The sequence below is a fragment of the Hypomesus transpacificus genome, chromosome 10 (genome assembly GCF_021917145.1).
Source record: "Hypomesus transpacificus isolate Combined female chromosome 10, fHypTra1, whole genome shotgun sequence".
Lineage (NCBI taxonomy): Eukaryota > Metazoa > Chordata > Actinopteri > Osmeriformes > Osmeridae > Hypomesus > Hypomesus transpacificus.
Genome location: NC_061069.1, coordinates 957,195 through 971,732, shown reverse-complemented (window position 1 = coordinate 971,732; position 14,538 = coordinate 957,195). Strand labels below are relative to the sequence as shown.

The following is a 14,538-nucleotide window of genomic DNA, read 5'->3' as shown; positions in this document are numbered from 1 at the left end:
TCGTTTGTGTGAATATGTGTGAATATGTTCTGGCTATCATCACCAGTGTGATGAATTATACCGTATAAAGACAGCCTGGTTGAAACCTGGGGGGGGGGCAATTTCTCGGGGTGACGATGGGGGAACATTCACAGTGGGAACACAGTAAGAACCCCGCCCCCCCCCCCCCCCCCCCCCCCCCCTCCCACGCTGAGCACTCTCACCGCCGGGCAACGCCGTTTTTCCCACGAGGCTGTGCGGTACAAGGCAACGTCTGGGAGAAAAACATTTTCGCCGACACAGATTTGTACACAGCCGCTTGCAGTTTGGAGCGGTTTGGAGCTTTGGCCAGCCTCAAACCGGGGACAGATGTGCCTGGTAGCTACCCCCCCCCCCCCCCCCCTCCCACACCCCACATCCCCCCCACCTCCTGCCCCTAATCTGGGACTCATTGTATCTGTAATACAGCACAGCTGCACTTCTCCTCTTACCCACAAACCCTTGCAGTTCAGCTGATTAGGCGGGGATGGTGGGGGGGGGGGGGGGGAGGTGTAGGGGGGGAATCTTCCTCCCTCAGTGTATGGATCTGAGCCACACAGCTGTACATACCCATACACACTGATACATATATGGCCAGACCCACCGCTAGCTGGAGCCCAGGCCTGGGCCTCCTCACCCTGCATACAGGCTCACTGCCAACCCCTCCAGCCCTGCTGTAGCCAGGGATTTGTCCTTCATACCGTACCACCGGCAATTCTCAAGTCATACCATATGGATACTGCGAGTCTTGCAACACATTCCTGTGAGAAAAAACGGACACGCTATAGAACGTGCTCGCGTAAGCACATTTCCCCCGATCTTCGTATTTGCTCTTAATATGTACGAGGGGGGAGACGCGCGGTGCTCTTGTAAATAACACGTTTGGCTTTCCGAGCAGCCTTCTTGAAAAAGATCAAATGTGACCTACTTCGCCGCCTCTAGGATGCACGGCCATTAGAAATGATCAAATTGTGCATTTCAATGACCAATAGCTTCCGCCGCGTTGGCTTTGGGCGGGCCCTGCTCTCGCCGCCCGACGCTGCGCGTCAATTTGCAGGTTGGAACGTGTCGAATTGTTTCCGCTCGTCTCCGCCGACGAACCCGTGCATATGAAAGCTAGCGGCCTTAATGGAGAGATGTCCGTCTCTCTCTCTCTCAAATTGACGTTATGCGACGGCCAGGCTGCAGGTGTAGAAGGGGCCTCTATAACCCCAGCAGACTCTACATGCGATTTTTATGTTCGTCTTCACTGACCTGTGGTGCTTTTGTACTTACTAGGACTCTCTCTATCTCTCTCTCTCTGTGTGTTTTTCTCTGTCTCTCTCACTCCATCTTTCTCTCGCCCCCGCTCGACCAACTGGGGCACTATCTGGAACAGCTTAGGCAGAGGATTTTGTTCTTTGTTTAATTCTTTTCTCTTTTTTTTTTGCCTGACCATCAGTGCAATTACCGAAAGTCTGAGCCGTCAGTTCCAGAAGACGGCGTTTTCAACCGGCCCTGCAGATACAGTCATTAATTGCTCTTTCAGATGGATGATCCAATCCCACAGTACCGCCCTACGCAGTCCTCCCCCCCCCCTCCCACCGCCCCCTCTCTCTTTTTCATCGCTCCCAGTTGATCTCCGAGCACGGACTTTGCATGGGGAGGGGAAAGAGGGGCGTGGAAAGGGGGCGTGTGTGTGAGTCTCCCCTAGTGGTGGCTGGATATCTTCAGGAAACCATGTGCAGCATCAAGGGGTTAGTTTGTTGGGTCGACACACACCGAGAAGGTTTTCGGTCGAGCGATGCCCACGAGACGCTGTCATTTGTCTGAAGAGCTGCATATCTGCTCCGAGAAGCTCGCCTTTAATCCTCCCAGTGCTTATTTTGTCCTCTTTTTTTTCACCTTTTTTAGAGGCGACTAATTGTGTTTCAAGCGAAATTTGACATGTATTGATTCAAATGTGCGGTGGCGAACACGCTCGCGGCCCGCGTATTGGCAGCAACTCTAATCCCTCTCTTTGAAGACTCGCCTCGTTCCTAGGCCCCATTGTTTCTGAGCAACGTTTCTTTTCTCCCCTCCCCTTCCTTCTCTCTTTCTCCTCTTTAACCAAGCGGGTTTCTCAGCAGCTCGGCCTTGAAGGGTTTTCTTTTCCCTGTGGCGTTGATTTGTTTGTATTGAGGTCGTGTTTTCGACAGGGGCTTTCACGTGTGAGGGGGAGTGGTGCGTGAGAGGGGAAGATGAAGGGCTGCAGGTGGGAGGGTGGGACGGTATTTGTACAGTAGGTGGGTGTATTGTGGGATTGCCTGTGACCTGCTGGCGTCAGTTACTGTAGTACAACGCCTTGTTTATTAGTGTACTGCTCCGTTGGTTTTGTACAACAGGAAAGCACATGCAGCATCATATCACCCTGTGATATTTTCCTAGTTCATAATGTGTAACTTTTACGTGAGAACTACAGCAATGTCCATCCGTGAGAGTGTTTTTTTTTTATGCAGAGAAAGCAGCAAAAGAAGCAGCATGCTTGCCGCCATCTTGTGTGTGTGTGAGTGAGTGTGTGTGTGTGTGTGTGTGAGTCAGTGAGTGAGGAGGAGCAGGGCGGGTGGCTGTGCTGGTCTCTTGCCTGCAGTGTAATGGTCTTCTCCAGAGACTGCCAGCCTCACCTTCCTTTGTCTCTTGCTTCATCTCCCACCCAAAGATGATTCAGGAGCAGTCTTGTCTCAACAACCTCCCCCCCCCCTCCCCCCTTACCATACGCCTTCCCAGGTTAGAGCAGTAGGCAGGGATTGCATTCACTTTCTCCAAAGTCATCCCTGGCTTGCCTGCTCGAATAAACACACACAAATACATGCAAGCACACACACACAAACACAACCTTATTATTGCATGAAGAGTATCTTCACATCCCTGTCATTTATGGATCATAGTGTAAACAGGAAACACATTCTTAATTGTGCTTTTTTATTGACTGTTACACGTCCTTTTACACTATTTATACACTAATACATGTACATCACGAAAAGCCTTCACATGTTTTGCCTCGCGTACATCCACGAGACAAGACCTAGGGTGATTCTCGTGACTGAATGTGTAGACGTGAGAGTATGCTACAGAGGAAGCGTGGGCGGCTCAGTATGATTGTGTTTGTGTGCGCGGTTAACTTAGTAATTGGATGCAGTGGACCATTTCAGTCTTTACCTGAGCTAGTCATTTGCATGGCCTTGATCGACAGGAGGACTATGCAAAGCAGGCGCAAGTGTCATCTCTGGTCTAAGCACAGAGCAAAGCAGCCTTCTTCATTAGCCACGTCCTCCTGCTGTATTTGGCCGACGAATGAATCAAAATCGAATAGCAGATCTGGAGATGACAGTGCATTATTTATGATGAAATAGCACACGCAGCGATGTGATCATATTTTTGAATGGTTGGGTGTTTTGTACTCGTCTATATCTTGAGGTTGTTTCAGCACCTCCGCTAAACTCCCAGTGTAGCAGGCGGGCCACGCCTCCAGACGCTGGCCATGGAGGAGCGGCGATGGTACATGTGACTCGGAATGTTCCGACTGTTCCGTCACAGTTCACTGGACAAGTACGATTACGGGCGACGAGTCACTATGGGTCTCTGAGAAAGCAGCAACTGACATTAGATTAGGGGCGGGGACAAACAAACTAAATTCGATCAAATGAGACACCATTAGTGGATTAAGGCACTTATAATAAGTATTATGACCAGACATGGAACATTTGAGAGGGTGGAAGATGGACTTTAGTAGCATGAGGGGCTGCGAAGAGCACATATGTTGGGGGCATGTTACATGCGCATGATTGCACGGCTGCTTCACATGGTCCCTATGTGACACATGGTGGTTATTATTTGTGGTGGCTCCAAGCAGTGTAATGAACTGTGTGTCGAGCTGAAGTGCGGGAGGTTAGACAATTTGTCTGAATTTAATCATGCCCCACTGTACTGCGGTGTTAATTTTTTATCAAAATTGATCATGTACAAATGGTTTCCTGGCTGTTTCAGCTCCTGGGAAATATATTTGTTTTCCTACCTTCCGATTCGGACTAGCTAGGATTTAGCTGTGTAGTCTTTCTCTGTGTAAAATCGAAGGAGCTAATATCAAGGAAATAATGATAAAGCACTGTTTGTCTCAAACAATCGCATGGTCCAACCTTGTTCTGTGGTTGTAAAGGCTAAAGAGATGTGCTTTTGAAATCATTATTCAAGCTCAGTAATAATATCAGTCTGTAGAACTGCCTCATCAATTCTTGAAAGCCCTAACTTGACTGCTCACCAGGTATCGAAGCAAATATGGCTTCACAAATAATTTACAGCCTCTAAAATCTGTATAGATTTCATTGTTAGATGAACATCAACTACTCACTGATCATAAGCAGCTGAATAAAAACCTTACGTGAACTTGGCAACAGGCAGCGCCCACTCGTTTACTAGCTGTGTATGTCTGGATCAAGTGAACAGGGTGATTTATTTTATATAAATCACCCCCCCCCCCCCCCCCCCCCCCCCCCCCCCCCCACAATACTAGCAGTCTACCCCAGCAAACTGCCAAGGGGTCATTTAAATGGGCAGCGATGCAAATCTGGCCTGGTAGCATTTGCCTCTGCTCTCCTTCCTTCTTCTTTCTGCGCAGCGAGACGCAGAGCCGCTTCAGAGAGTGCTGCACCCTTTCCCCCGCACATTTCACTTTAATTGATGCCAACAGTACCTCCCCGATACAGAGACTCAGGCCTTTCAGCCTGCAGACATATTGATCTGACCTGATCTCAGCCACAAGCTGTCAATAGCCAATCCAAACAACGGAATGAAGCGTTTGTTTGAACGCTTAGATTAGCGTGGCGGAGGGACATTGATTGTTGGTTGAATGCGTTCCAGAATGCTCTTAATAAACAGATATTGGACTCTTTATATTCTAATGAGGTGCGGAAGCTATGACAGGGCCCCTCAGAGCTGCCTTGTGAATCGTTCCTCCGGCGCGGATTGATGAAGGATTTGTTTCTTAAAGCGGTACACGCTGAGGGAGAGAGCAGGCGCGGGCCCTGTGTTACCACTGTCAACAGGACTGACCCAGAGTGGGGAGGCGTGAGACACCGTCATGGCTGCCACTTTCACACGTTCTGTTTTGGGCCTGAGCCCTCTAGGATAATGACCTCCGTGTTCCCGAAGGGGAAAGGAGGAAGGGATCGTCTGGTGCGGCGGGAGAGCAGATCTGTATTCTGTTGTTGAGTCACTCGAGCTGAAACGAACACAGACACAGAAAACCAGTCAGTCAGGCCTGCTGTGAGGAACTACCTGATGATAGGCGGCGATGAACAGCCCCGGCCAGCACCACATCTTTTGTTCCCCCGTCGGTCATGGGCTTTTTCTGGCTCCATGCGCAAAAGAAAATATATATTTGATGATGTCTTTCTGACAGATATGATCAAGGCGCCAAAAAGATTGACTTTGAAGCTGTGGTTCTCTGATCAAAAGACCTGGCTAATGCCCCATTACAGGCTGCACTCAGGCAATTCAGTGCCCGGCCCTCGTGATCCAGACAGCAGCCTCAAATAAACGGTGAGTCCTGCCTGGCTTTGTGGGGCCACGGGATCTAAATGATCACCTGACGATGGCAAGGTTAACAACTTTTTTTTCTTCAAGGCTGGCTTTTTTTTTCATGGAATTCCTTTCAGGGAGCCTTTGAGTGGGGCTGTTCTGTGTTTGCACTCTGAAAGCAATGGGCTTTGTTAAGGTAGGTTTGGAGTCCTCGAGGGGCGTACGCCATATCCTTAGAGCCCAGTAAAAACCCAATTGGAACCTGAACTTATACAACTGTCATTACACGTAATGTCACTGCAGCTTTCCAAATAATACAGGCCATGCACTTCACTTTCACGCTCTAGAAATGTTGATTTCAATGGTGCCCGTGTAGTTCCAAACTTGGTCCAGGTTCTTTTTTTCTACCTGCCCGCATTTGTAAGGTTTTTATGTTTTTGTGTGTCAGATTTGAAGTGCCGGGGGTAATGGCTTCAAACAGGACCGTGGCACAGTTGGAATGGATGCAGACGGCGGTGTAACATTCCCCAAATGCGTTTTGCTGCACAGTGTGGTCACTGGCAAAATGGGCCAGCCTGTGCATTGTGTAGCAAAACCGCTTTGACTCTGGGCACACATCGAGTAACGGCTTGTTATTCACATTCACAATCTGATTCTGAAAAGGCTGTCTCCGGATCCTTCACCCCCCTCCTGGCCCTCTCCACCTCACACAGATTGCTTTCTCATCCCTCCCTCCGTCATGACAGGCAGTGCAGATTGGGCCGAGTAAGCAACGCCAGCCGTTTTAAAAATGAACGAGGGGAGCCATAGCAATTAAAACCGCCGTGACCTTTACGGAGAGACTCAGCAGGGTTAACAGAGGGCTGTTGCCCACACAAAGCTCAACGCCTCACTTTCTAATAGCGTTGATTTCAGTGGGCAGGGCTCAGTCTGTTGGGCAGTGGCCCTGGGAGCAATACACAGCGAGGTGGAGAAGTTCCAGCGGTTTTCTATGAATGCGCTCGACCACTCACTTAGCCCATCAGCTTTGATGGTGCAAAATGACCACTTAAATTCTTCAAAGAAATACTTATCCATGATCCTTTCTTTGATCTCACCGAGAAGGGAACGTGAAACTCATTATAGCTACTGGCTGTTACTGCTGAAGTTATTAGCTTTAGCGGTCGAGACGAACGAGGGGCAGGTGGCTGTGATGCACTCCCCGTCCCTCACCTGTCTCTGTTTGGAGGAGGTAGCCATTACAAAGAGTTTGAGACTATGTGACACCTTAGTAATGTGGTCAGTTTAATACCCCACTAAAGCCTCTGTATCAAGCTAAGCTGCCGTCTTGATAGCTCACAGAACAAAATCCTACTAGCCATGTGCTGATAAGTGCAGAAGGATGTAGCTTAGCCTTATCAGCCCTTGGCTCCAATGACACCGTAATCCACACAATGCTAGACTGTCATGGCAAAGGGAAAAACACGCAAGAATCATTCCATTGACGCCAACAAAGACCGCTGACGAAACCTGATATCTTTGTTTGCCCCTCTAATAGTCACCCATTGCTAAATTGGTACCCAGCTACTAGTCAGTAGTAGGTATTGTGTCCAGACAGAAGCTCTCTACACAGATAACGAGAGGCCCGCGCTCCACAGTAGTCCAAAGGAGACAGCCCTCAGCTAATTGCTACGTGGTTGTTAAGTCAGGGCACAGCAGGTAACAGGCTTGCGGTCTGTGTACTGACAAAGTCCGCTAGCCTCCAGAGTGAGATCCCCACGATAACCCCGAGCAGGAGACCAAGGCTAATTTCTCAGCCAGCGGCCAGTGTTCTCAGTCAGAGCCCAGTGTCTTTGTACGCTAATGGGAAAGAGCTTTGGTTCTCCCAAGGTAGCGGAGGTGACCGTGGGTCATGGCGGGGAGTCGATCTGCTTACCTTGTTATTGTCCTGGCAGAATACAATGACTGCCAGACAGGCCAGCTGCCCCCAGGGTGAGCAAATGGTCGAGCGATGGGAGAGAAATGCTAAGTGTAAAAAGAAAGGAAGAGGAACAGGGGGGAAATCTCATTTTCTGTCAGGAGGCTGTGTTTCTTCCCTCTAGGGGCGAGTTTAGCATATCAGGAGCCTATAGGAGGAGATCCAGTATCTGAGGTAGAGCGAGCCACGGCACATACGGCCTCCGTGGTGTTCGAAGCTGCCCGTGATTTTCTCCGTATGTTTTTTGCCCGCATGGTCATCCATGATAAGGGACGGTTGCCTCAGTGCAATTTGTCACTGTGTGTTCATTCTCATTAAATGAAAACAGCGGCGAGGAGATTGTTCCGGTGACATGCATAAACGGCACAGCAAAGCTTCATCGCCATCAAACCAGGAAAATAAGGCAGTGGCCTGTTTACATGGAACGCTGATTGTGTTTGTCTCCCTCCCAAGTTATGGTGGAAAACAGTGGTATAAAAACAGCACGTTTCTCTCGTGCAAATGCCATATTTTTGACACTTTCTCAAATGAATGGCTTTTTTTTGGGGGGGACGACGTTTGAAGTGCCTTGCATGAGTAAAATACCTTCAAGGCGCCAAGCCTAGCAAAGCTTAGCCTCATCACCAGCCCTAGATTTAGACTCGGAACTGTAAACAGTTTACTTTTTCTGAAGAGATTCTCCTTGACTGAAGACAGGGATGGAACTGCCAAAGCATCCTCTTGACAGCGCGAATGAGTCAACAAGCAGTGAAATGGCAGTTCTTTACTATTACCCTGGAGGCTGCAGCTGATGAGTTCCTACTAAAAGCTTAAACACCACCTGAAGGGAAAATAAAATACACGCATGCATAATTGTAACTGGTATCCAGCTATGATTCTTTACATGCATTAGCGTGACCCGCTTTGAGCCTTTCATGTAGTAAGTGGGAAATTATGGAACAGAAAGATTATTCGGAAGGATATGTCTTGTTGTTATTCAGTGATTTTTGACTTTGGCCATGCAAAGTGCACTCCTGTTTTTGATGAATGTTTCAAATGAGGCTTCCGCTAAGGCTTGCAAACATCAGGATTCACATGGGTGCATCACTGGCCCCTTCAATTTGGAAACTCCACTCCACATAGTATTGTCTCATAGTCAATTCAGGCCACGGTACAGTGTGAACTAGATTCAGTCATCTGTGTTTTTGAATAATGCATTTAGTCAGGGGCGTCCTGGCATTCGCCCGATGGGCTAGCCTCTGGGGCTTTTGCTGGGGTGTGCATTTCTGCCAGGCTACTGATGAAACACCTATGCAAAGTATTTCACGCCTGTCAGTGACATCACTTCCCAGAGATGAACGATGGCTATGCCAGGTAGATACCACATGGCCTGGCCTCGTCACATCTCCAGCACATTGGGAGGAGCTTGACTCCCTGACAGCCAGCACGTCGGCAGACTGGAATGAAAAACCAAGACTTCCGAACAATTGTTGCACCACCACAGGCCAACTGTTCCAGCAGTGAGTGGGCAGAAGTGTGCAAAATGTGTTCTCGGTCATTCAAGAGCTGCTTTTGTGATTGTTGTTGGGGCGGTTGCGAATTAAGCAAATGAACCCACCCCTCCCCTCTCTCTCTTTCTCTCTCGCTCTCTCACTGTCTGAGTCACCACGTGGTCAAGCAGACAATAGAGTAGCACTTTGGGGAGGTTAGCTGGGTTTTTTGTGTTGCTAGTCAGCGGGTAGGGTGGGGATGGGGGGTGGGGTCAGGGGGGGTGGAGGGGGGGGGGGGGGTCGAAGCTGTGAATGGGGCCGTTGAATCGGAGGTAATTTTGGGCCCCGGCGCAGGGCATTAGTTGGCTCGGCCTTTCTGCTGACTGTCCTGTTTTTCTCCCTTTTTTTCTTCTTTTTCTTTTTTTTTGCTCCCAGCAACCCCCCACCCCCACCCCTCTGCTGCATCGGCGTTTCTGTCCAAACCAAAGGCCTTTATCTCTGTGTCCATGACGACATGTCTGATAGGGCGTGGCAGTGAAGATCTCTTTTAGCCCCTTACCTTGGGGAGCCCGTACGTCTAGATAACTCTAGGCAGCCGGATCTAAGCTGTGCTAGCACCGCGCGCTGCTGTTCGGCTGTGACAGCGCCACTGGACAGACTGTGTGAGAAATGAACGGGCACACGCCGGACATCCCCATCCATTATCATTGGCTGTTGGGAATGTGTGCAGCGATTGCCATGACGGCTGGCTGTTGAAGAGCTTCCCAGTGGTGCAGCTACAGCCAGACCGCAGGCAGGCACGCTCTGGAGACGGAGCTCAACTCAACAAGCGGCCCATGCCATGATGGCTCCCGGGGAATCAACGCTACGGTCGAGGCGGCGTTGAAACACACACAGACAGATACAGGTTTTTTTTTTGCTCTGTAATTAACTTGCGAATTGGGAAGCCATTGTGTAGCCAAGCCCTGCTCCTTGCCAATCCCACTTTTCAAAAATCTAATCATCAGTAATCATATTCTAACCAAACCCACAGGCTCACTGTCTAAATCCCACTGTCAATAACATGCCCATCACCTGCAAAAGTCCCATCGAAGCCCCTATGTTGGGTTTCCACCCAACACAATCTGACCTAAACACCCAAACCTCAATGAGGGGCCACAGCGATCAAAGACACTCAGCACATCCATGTAGCTCATTAAGGAGAGGATCAAATCAGATGTTCTGCCCGCCTCGGTGAGACAGGACGCTGTCTGTGTTCCCCCGGCAGACCCTGAGCAGCTGTCACGGGGAGCTGAGTCATGTTGACACCTGGCTCTGTCTCCTGCCTCAGTGTGGCAGTGGACTCCGGCCAGTGAGGTGATTGCCTGAAGTCTTTGATTTTACAGGCCATCGCCTCGACAGAAACACCTTCAGCCAGAGAAGGTCACTGAAGGTCTTTGAAGTTGGCTTTGCCGGGTCAACTGAACAAGATTTTTTATGATATGCATGTATTTTAGGGGTGGGAATATTTTGGTACCTCATGATTTGATTCAAATCGATTCTTGGGGTCATGATTCGATAAAAAAACATTCAAAAAAAGATTCAATATATGCTTACATTTGATTCCAGTTTGTGGTTTAGTGTAAAAAAAAAATCCCAATGCATTCAAACCTTGAAATGTATTGTTTTCTTGCAGTTTAGTAAACTCATTGTTATATCAAATAAAATAAAATATTACAAAACTACATTTGTCTGACGGAATCGTGATTCATATGCGAATCGATTTTTCCCCCCACCCCTAATGTATTTATATATGTAATTAGGTCTAATTGAACAAACCAGTGTGCATAGCTGGTCAAGTGTGCTCCAGCACCTTGGGAGCGAAGCTTGAAGTGCTAAGTCCTGTCTATCTTCTTTATAGAAAGTGTTTGCTCGTTTTCAATGTACATCCGCTCTACTTGTCCGAGACCCTCGTGTGCCCCCTTTTCATCAATATTAGATGAACGACTGTCCTCGAGTCAAACCATTTTCTTCTGAGCACTCCCTTTGTTTGGAGATTAAACCAGAAACCAACCTCTCAGGAGATGTTCTCCTCTCACCTCGATCGCTTCTGATCAAGAAGCGAGCATGTCCGCCTCTCTCGCTGGAGAACAGCGACTCGTGGGCTTACATTGGGCTCCAGCTCGCTCTCTCCTTCATTGATTATCACTCTTCCTCTTTTCCTCTGTCGGTTTCCTCTTCTTTTTTTTTTGGGGGGGGGGGGGGGGGGGGGGGGGGGGGGCCTCTTTTGTTCTACCCGATGTGAGAAGTTGGGCTGTGCCGTACTGTTGCTTCAGTACCTAGGCTACGCTAACAGCTTTTGCCACCTGGTTGCTGTCTCCATGTTCGCGTCTTTGCTACACACGGTGCTGCGTTAACTTTAGCTCTTTATGTTCCACAATGAAGACAACAGGTATTTATCCATAGATCATGTTTGGATGCAAGCCAGCAGAAAGCTCCGTCCGGCTTTGTGAAAGCAATTTGTTCTTGCCTTCATAATGTTATTACTAGGTCATAAAGTATTCCATCATGTGTGAATATGTAGGTGTATGTGTGTGTGTGTGTGTGTGATTCTGTGTTTGTGTGTCTCCTTCTTTTGTTCTATTCCTGTACACTGCTTTGCTAAGCATCGAGTAAATCAGGCCTGGGGTTAACTCTTTGAATTCCTGTTGAGAGCCGAGCTCATCGTCCCCAGACCCACAGGTGCTCTGAGGCGCTCTGCAGTCACAGAGCCTCCTCTTCCTCCTCCTCCTCCTCTAGGGTTACAAGAGAAGGGAGGATTAGATGCCCCTGCTTCAAGGCCTCGGTGAAGTCACCGCGCGCCTGCTTGAATCATTCAGTGGCGTCGCCTCCACAGACACGATGGATCTCAGCGTGTGATCTCCTCAGCTCAGAGGAGCTTCTCCGTACTCCTGTGTGCCACTTTGGGTTTCGTGCCGTACCCCGTGCCAGGGCCCTGCCAGGGGAACAGGGCCACCGAGGAGAGGACGCTAACCACAGAGGCTGGAGGTTTTGGAGATGTTGTGTGCGTGTGTGTGCGCCCCGTGTCAGTGATGCCCTGTCATTCACCTGCAACATGAGCCGACGTCATGCGGCTGCTTTTGAAGCACGCGGTTACTGTGAAATGGAGCCTCCACGACCCACCTGTCTGAGGGGACGTGTGAGCCATAGTGTGTGTGTGTGTGTGTGTGTGGGTGGGTGTGTTTGTGTGTGTGTCCACACGGTTATGAAATAAACATCACATACTTCTGCCTCTGCTTCTGGGGGTGTGAATTGGTAACCATCCACAGAAAGCATGTGTGTTGTCATTGGAGACTAGGGTCTAGCTGGCATCGACTTTTGTAGTACAAAGAAGATAGTTGTAAGAAGAAAAAAGGAGGTTCCATTAAAAAATCTTTTTTTTGTTACTGATGTTTCTGCTCAGCCAGACTCACAGTGCATTTACCTTCAGACTAATTGGCACATTATCTTTCAAATGCAATGTTTTGGTGTTTTTCTGGTTTCTTGGTTGGGATTCAGCAAGTGCCCTTCAGGAGAGAACAACAAAAATGTTTCCTTCTTTCTGTCCCTCCCTCCCACCCTCGCTCTTTCTTTCTATCTCTCGCACACACACACACACACACTCTCTTTCTCTCTTCTCTACCAGCGCACCTGTTTGGAGCAATACCTTCGGGGCGCAGCTTGCAATAAATTATGTATGAGTTGAGGAGGAATTGGAGAACCTTTATGGACTGTACCATACAGCCTGTGACTGCTGTCCATCTGTCTGTGTACCTGTCTGTCAGTCACGTCCCTGACGGCCTCATTTAAAACCTATCTCTCTCCCCCTCTCTCTCTCTATCTATCTCTCTCCCTCTCTCTCCCTCTCTCTCTCTGTCTCTCTCTCTCCCCTGCAGTGCAATTCGTGGACTGTGGCCTCGGTGGCCCGGTGACGCTGGAGTGCAGCAGCCCCTCCGACTTCCGGATAGAGGCCGACGGGGCGGTGTACGCCGCCAGGAGCCTGGGCCCCTCCGAGATGGGGGCCAGGACGCTGGAGGTCACGGCCAGGGAGGCGGCCACCCCGCAGCTGTGGCAGACACAAGTGAGGCTGACGCCCCACTCAGGCCACAGCCAGCCGGTACGTCTGCTTCCTCCAGGCCCAGAAACCACACACACACAGTCACATACGCCAGTCTCAGATCATCCTCATCCATTGCCGTGAACCGAGGAAGACTCGATCTTTCGGCCCCGCCCCCTCGGTTCAAATACCGTTCGCTTATTAGCCACGGCGTATTCACCGATGACTCACTCCCTAAATTGAAGCAGGTGTTCCGGGAGACCGGATGGATGCTCGCTAATTGAAACTTAATGTGTCAATTTAGCAGGAGCGCAAACATGCACTCGGCACAACCAGTGGGTAGCCAGGAACAGATGCAGCATAGCTCCTCATAAAACTGATTTCAATCAGCCTCCTTGTGGCGAATAGGTTATCGCCTCGTCATCGTGCGGGGATGAAGTTCTGTGTGTGTGTGTGTGGAGGGGGGGGGTCCACTCCCTCCTAGCGGTGATTTGGAGGACAGGAAGCATCTGTTTGGTGGCCGCAGAGTGGAGCGACGGACTTTGCGCTGGACGCGAGCCGCGGCGCTCTGCCGTCATCAGCGGGGACGTGATTGGCCGATGCTGTGCCGTGATGGAGCGTGCCCTCGTCAGTTAGACTCCCGCCACTGTGGACGTGGCGGTCTTGCTCGCTGGCGGTTGATTGTCGATTGGCTCAACGCAACAGCTGCTCTGAATCGCTGTCTACCTCTCTCTCTCTCCTGTCACTACCTCTCTCTCTCTGTCTCTCTCTTTCTGTCTCTCTCTTTCTCTCTCTCTCTCTTTCTGTCTCTCTCTTTCTCTATCTCTCTCTGTATGTCTGCATGAGTCTATAGAGTGGACGTGTTCTGCGTAGATAACTATATATCTATTTCTTTTTTCAATTTTCTATCTCTCCTTCTCCTTTAAGGTTTTCTATGTCTCCATCTCGCTGTTTAGCTCTCCCTCTCTGTAGGACTGGTCAGCCTGTCCTATTTGGATGACCGTGAGGGATTGTTTAATGCAGACATTTTATAAACCGTCGTTCGGGGATTATGTATTAAGGCATGGATAGATGAGACTTAGTCTCTCTCCATGCTGCCAAGGAACCTTCCAGAATTCCAGACACAAGCGTCCGCCTCCCAAGCTCATCCCTCCCCCGACACCCTCATTAAGAGGTGGAGTCTTTCTTATACAGCACTCCAAATGAAACGTTGACATTGACATCTAGCGAGTGTAGAGGCTGGGGGCCGGCCATCCGGTGGTTCGCGATGAAGCTTCTCCGGGAATGATTTAGCGCGGCATGCGAACGCAGTATCGGTAGCCGCGGCGCTCATTTACCACAGGGACTCCTGCAGGTATGTGATTTTAATGACCCCATTAGTCACTGTTGTCCTTCCGTTAAAGAGAAACGCACATGCGCTCAAGACCTGCTCGGGTTTATGAAAGTATTGGTGTCTCGTAAGTTATAGTCACAGTGACAGTGTT

General features: G+C 49.6%; 1 protein-coding gene across 1 annotated transcript in view; it reads left to right on the top strand.

Moving 5' to 3' along the window:
• Positions 1–14,538, top strand: part of LOC124472477 (cadherin-2-like) — a 50,332-nt gene that overhangs the window by 18,236 nt on the left and 17,558 nt on the right. The window contains exon 3 of the mRNA XM_047027333.1: positions 12,894–13,114. Coding sequence (XP_046883289.1) covers positions 12,894–13,114 — 221 coding nt within the window. The remainder of the gene's footprint in view (positions 1–12,893; positions 13,115–14,538) is intronic.